General features: G+C 39.4%; 1 protein-coding gene across 1 annotated transcript; it reads left to right on the forward strand.

Annotated features, from left to right (window-relative positions):
• Positions 1-1,506: 1,506 nt before the first annotated feature.
• epcam (epithelial cell adhesion molecule) lies at positions 1,507-4,509 on the forward strand. The gene is made up of 9 exons (XM_022743976.1): positions 1,507-1,847; positions 2,504-2,605; positions 2,712-2,973; positions 3,086-3,151; positions 3,255-3,321; positions 3,456-3,554; positions 3,650-3,847; positions 3,948-3,992; positions 4,100-4,509. The coding sequence occupies exons 1-9, from the start codon at positions 1,787-1,789 to the stop codon at positions 4,121-4,123; spliced, it is 924 nt and encodes a 307-aa protein (XP_022599697.1). The 5' UTR covers positions 1,507-1,786; the 3' UTR covers positions 4,124-4,509.
• Positions 4,510-5,952: the final 1,443 nt, after the last annotated feature.

Below are 5,952 nucleotides of genomic sequence, written 5' to 3' on the forward strand. Positions count from 1 at the left end.
TAACTTTATATTGTAAAACCGTGTCTAATATATGAGGTCAAGCACTATTATAGTTTGACAAAGTCCACTAACTTACACTACAGAAAAAATAAATAGAGAGGTCTGAAATTGCTGTTATGTGTTTAAAACACCTCAGGATAACATTTCAGGTATGGTAGCTGTTCTTCTTGTTTCCTCTTTAGAGGAGCAGAGAGCATGCATGCTTACTACAGCACAGTGTTGTCCTTTCTCAGCCACCACTCTAAAACCCTAGATCCGCCCCTGCTATGTTACACAATTTTGCACAAGCTGCTCTTTGCTTTTTGTAAAATAGCAAATTTTAAAAGTAATCTTTTTTTTCCCTGCTTGGTTGTCTTCTTTTTCATTTTCTTTATTGCTCACTTGATTTTTGAATGACGTGAACTATTGAATAGGACTAAAGAAACTGGGTGCACTGCTGCTGAGTATATTTCTCAGACAAATAATCTCTGTGAGATCTGAGGCTGTGACGCAGCTGTGCCATCCAATAGAGCGTGACTCATAACATCTGAGAATTGTTTTCCCAACCTCGGGTTTCTGTTATGTCAGATACCTGCTCAGACAGTTGATGATGTCATCATATCACAATGTTTCTGTGTGTATAATAAACAAGACGCATATTTAGACTTATTTTCTGAAACACTTAAGTAATAATATAATTCAGGTGTATGAAATAAACAAGAACACACAACTTTGGACACAGCTACATGGTTTGAATGTATCAGAAATATTTATAAATGATGTCTAAGGAACTGTGGAGATGCCACAAAGTGTAAAACCACATTTATATTCCTACAGGAATATTTAAATGTTATTATATGAAATATTGGGAGCCCACGAATACCAATACATACGTGAGTGTAAAATCTCTAAAGTGCTATATACAATGGTACAATAAAATATATGAAGACCTTTACACATGAAACGCCACTATAAACTGTCATAATCAAAATATTGCAGAAATATTATAGTGATTCCTTAAGTATAAAGATCAGGGACAGATCCCTTTTTTTGCCCTTTTTTATTTCAAATGAATTTACTTACATGTGGCTTGTAAAACCATGGCATTGTTATTGCTGTTGTTATTATTGCCTCCATTATTATTATTAATGTTGCTATATATTTGCTTTTTCTGTACAGTCTACTTTTACTATTTTGCAAGTGCATACATTATATTTGTATGTTGTGTGTGTACACTGTATCACTGTCTGTCTTTGAAATCTTCACATAATGTTTTGTCTTTCTTGCACCAATAAATAAAAACATTCTTTTAAAAATTATAAAGGAAACTCTTAACGACAGCCCACATAATTAGAAATGGTTTTGCAATATGTGCACTAATGCAAAGAGACTTGCCAAATGTACTACAGAAAGTTGGGGCGTTCACCAAATATGGTCATACCGGAAAAGTTTTTGTTACCACCCCCTTATCACGTCATGACATCTGAGGCTTGAATTGTCCTCTATAAGTTGAATTCACAGCAGCCTTGTATACATTCGACAACAACCAGAGGGGTTATAATCAATAATTACCTCTGAAGAGTAACTTAACTTGTGGTGGTGCTCGCGCAGCCTTGAGTCTTTACCTTTGTGTGCGCCTGCTCGTTGAGTTTCTCTCCTAACAGGTTTGACCAGGACACACCTGTGGGAAGAAAGAGGAAACCCTGTGTGCGACGACGCTTTCTTTACTCCCTCTCTGACCTTTGAGGACGACGGACAGACAGAGGATCGACAAGGAAACTTTGTTTTAGATTTTATTAAATTCATCATGAAAATGTGGATTTTTCTAGTCCTTGCTGCCATTGCGGCAGGAGCCTCAGCTCAGAACTGTAAGTAATTTGATTTATTAATCTTTATCAGGCTAAAATGTCTTAGGAAGCAGTTTGGGCTAGACATGTAGCTTCTATTATCTAACTTCAACAATGTTTAGTACTTGAATAACTTAACAGGAATAATAAGTTAAAATATTAAATGTATTTCTTTTAACCAGCTGTAGTGAATTACTGCTCACCTGTCTGTACCTGGCTCACCTGTCTTGTCGTGTAAAGAGACTTTATTAAGGTGTTTGGGTATCACGCAGTTAGTTCAGTTGGTGAGTGGGGGTTGGGAAGGTTTGTCCCGCTCTTTGGGGACTAGGCTGTTTAGAGAGACCAACGCCCAGGTGTTCGGTAAACCTGCTGCTCTACCTGCTGTACTTAGCCTCTTCTGTTTATAGTTCTGCATAGACCGTTCAATAAAACCTTTATTGAACAGGGTTACATTAGGTCTGATAGTTGGATGCGTATTTGGAATTCTAACCAGATCATACTGTAGAACTTTGTCCAATTGTGCGATGTATTGTTTAACGCAATCACAGCACAGGGATGTTAAAATTAAGCCATTAGATATTTGAAAAATTAAATCAAATGTTGTCGTTGGATTGTTAACTAATACATATGCTTTGTTTTGTCCTGAATGGGGGAAAAAACAACGTTTTTCCTTCTAGGTGCATGTGGAACTATGAAGTGGGCCACCTGTGATGGAACTCCATGTTCGTGTTTCCTTTTGGTTGACAACGGAAACCGCCAAACGCTGGATTGCAACAAATGTAAGTAATGATGTGATCAAACCCATAGACTTTCTTTCATTCAACCCTCCCTTTGCAGGCTGTTCTGTCCTTGCTTGCTCATGATGTGCCTTATGTTCACCTTCAGTGATCCCGAAGTGCTTCCTGATGAAGGCTGAGATGTACAGAGCCAGAAAGGGCCTGAGCACTCGTGGAGTAGGAGGAAAGCCAGTGGAGACTGCCTTTGTGGACAACGATGGCATCTACGACCCTGAGTGTGAGAATGACGGCAAATTCAAGGCCAAGCAGTGCAACAACACAGAGGAGTGCTGGTGTGTCAACAGCGCTGGCGTGCGTAGAACTGACAAGGGAGACAAGGACTTGAAGTGTGAGAAGCTGGTGGAGACCTAGTAAGTAATGTCATCCTCATCAGTGTGGAGGACTGATATTAGTATGAACTGTTGAAATGTGCAACGCTGAAATGTTTACCTTTTTTTTGTTTCATCTTATTTTTTTCTTCAGCTGGGTGCGTCTCCAGCTGACTCTCAAAGAAGTGAAAACTCCAGTGAATGCTGACAATTTGAAGAGGTAAATATATAACGACCTCCATTTTGAGGGGAAAAAAGCACACCCACGTTGTTGCAATTGGAGTTTCAGTATTTCACAATTGTAATTTCTTGCCCTATTACAGTGCCATTGCGGATGCCATTCACAAGCGTTATGATAACTTCAACAAGGACATGGTGAAAAATGTCGAGGTGAGTGTCTGATTTGGGGTGGAAAAAAATAATGTATCTTGTATCCTCATGTTTAATGTATTTAATTTTGAGCAATGCATCACAAAAACACGCCACTAACTGACTGACAAAGCATCCTGTCTGTTGTTCTGCAGTATGACCCTGACGCCCGCATGATTGTGGTGGATGTGAAGAAGCCAATGGGAGAACGCAAGAGTGACCTGACCCACATGGCCTATTACATGGAGAAAGATGTATGTGTTTTTTTTTGTTTTTTATTCAGTACAATATACTGAAGATAATTATGAATGCTGAAAGAGTCATTTCATATCATCTCATCCTCCTGCAGGTGAAGGTGCTGCCCCTGTTCAAGGACCAGGAGGCATTTACACCCACTGTGGGCAGCCAGAAGCTAGAGATGGAGAACATCCTGGTGTACTATGTGGACGAGGAGCCCCCGACTTTCACCATGAAGCACCTGACAGGCGGGATCATTGCCGTCATCGTGGTGGTGGTGCTGGCTGTGATTGCCGGCCTGCTGGTCCTGGTGAGTGCATGTTGATGTGTCATTATCTGTTTGGATGAAGCGCAGTGTAGATTTTCTTTAAGATGCAAGTCACTGACTTTTTAAACATTTTTTTGTATAGTTCTTTGCCAGAAGGCGTCACAATCAGCGTTACAGCAAAACTCAGGTGAGATGAACTTCTGTAACTTTTTATTTTTCAACATCAATCTTTGTAAAAGTTACTTGGTGCATCACAATTGTTTAACCTGTTTTTGTCTCCTGTCTATAATTCAGCAAAGAGAGATGGAAACCATGTAAAGTCTTCATTGCAGCAGGAGCCTATGAAGAGTCTGCTCATACATCACCTTTGGATGAACTTTTTTGCAGTGGGAGTGTGCCATTTTTACCATTTTACTTGAGGATTGAATGCAGATTGTAAAGTTACAATTAACTTGCTCTTTGACGTTATCATTGTTGGCACTACTGGTTCTGCCATTTATTTATAAATTGTGTAAAGTCTTAACACATCTTCCAATCGTTATGCCATAAAGAACTTTGCTTTTTAAAATATGCTTGGCACATGCCTCATGTTAATGTTAGAACTTGCTGAATGGTTTAAAGTCCACATCATAGATTGTACAGTTTCTTTCTTACTAATGAGTGTTTGATGGATTGTTTTTAATAAAAAATATGTTTTAAAAAGACTCCTGATGTTGTGCAGGTTTCATATTGTTGCAAAGGTTTGACAGAAGACTCTTTAGTCTCAGTGGAAAATTACAGCAGACTATGGGGGAAGGGAACGAGCCTACAGGAAGCCACTGTGACCACCTTTTTGCTTGTCTTAACACATGATCAAACTCATCAAAGTTCCTTTGGCACTGATACCTGATATAAAGTCAGCACAAACACATGATGTGCTCAATCGATTTCAGTACATGCACATTTTCAGCTCAAAGCTCTCTGACATGTAAGATGGCTGCTTTGATAAAGGTGGATTGTAATAAGCCTTTTGTTTACATGGGGCAGGTCCAATGGAGGCTTTCTACTACAATAGGTGTGGCAGTCCTGTTTTGAATCTGTGCTGGTGTGGTTTGTTTACTTTAAGGGAAACTTTAACCCCTTCTATACCATGAATTGTTGACGGTTGACAACAGAAAATACACCTGTTGATTAGTCATTCTCAACCAGCATGACTAAGGTGAAATCTTGACAGTAAAGACATAAAAACACTTGTGACTCGAGTGACTGTGTTTTCCTTTTCTTTTTTTCTTTTATTTTTAGCTGATACTGGTTGTCTGAGAACACCTTGCTATTTGACAACACCTGTTAGTGTCAAGACATTTCTAGTTGTATCTGTGAAACTGTTTGGGCATCGTGTTCAACCTGTCAGTCAGGTTCTGGCTCATTCATAAATGAACACATGCAAGTATGTACATAACACATACTGACTTTAAGCAATACCGCAGAAGCCTTTATTCACAAGTCAGGTGAAAAGTCAAAGTCCGGCACAGGCAAAGAAGGAGAAACCGTCTTAATTGAACAAAGACACGAAAGAGTGTGAGGTGAGAATTAGTTGCACAACAAACTGGAGACTGTGTTATGTGACGTTCAGGTGAAACTGCGGAAGTAAAAATTCCTTGGGTGTCCTGTCAAAACATGATCACAGTGGTTTGTGTGGCTGTGCTCTCCCTGAAGGCGGCAGTCCCTATTTAACCTTTATGACACAGTGGAGTCAAAATGATGGTTAAGTCTCTTTTTCAAGTCACACAAAGGCAACACAGTGACAAAAACAGCTGCTAACAGTTTCATAACTGGCAATTAATCCAGTCTAGTTTACGTTTACATTCACCTTTATTTTGAAAGTACATATCAGCAATACCTTTGATTGGTAAACATGAATATGAACTCCCTCTTTGATTCTCCTCCATTCCTACAGTTTTGTGAGCCACCTAAATAATACTATCAATCATTTGTCTATAATATATAGCTTCATTTTGCCTCACCCAGGTTTTCTTCCCTGTGCTGTTAACCCTCCCCCCCTTTGTCTCCATAGCAACAACTGCACAAAAGCATGTCTCTAACTAGTTCAGGCAGGTTAGGTATCATATATCTTCCCCCACCCCCTTTCCCCTCCCCCGTCACGCTCT

This window comes from Seriola dumerili, unplaced genomic scaffold (genome assembly GCF_002260705.1).
Source record: "Seriola dumerili isolate Sdu_G_001 unplaced genomic scaffold, Sdu_1.0 BDQW01000073.1, whole genome shotgun sequence".
Classification (NCBI taxonomy): Eukaryota; Metazoa; Chordata; class Actinopteri; order Carangiformes; family Carangidae; genus Seriola; species Seriola dumerili.

Bases quoted from the DNA above. Each gene is read 5' to 3' on its own strand.
- epcam (XM_022743976.1), top strand. From the start codon at position 1,787: ATGAAAATGTGGATTTTTCTAGTCCTTGCTGCCATTGCGGCAGGAGCC. The intron at 2,606-2,711 runs GTAAGTAATGAT...GTTCACCTTCAG, and splicing joins AACGCTGGATTGCAACAAAT to TGATCCCGAAGTGCTTCCTG. The intron at 3,152-3,254 runs GTAAATATATAA...GCCCTATTACAG, and splicing joins AATGCTGACAATTTGAAGAG to TGCCATTGCGGATGCCATTC.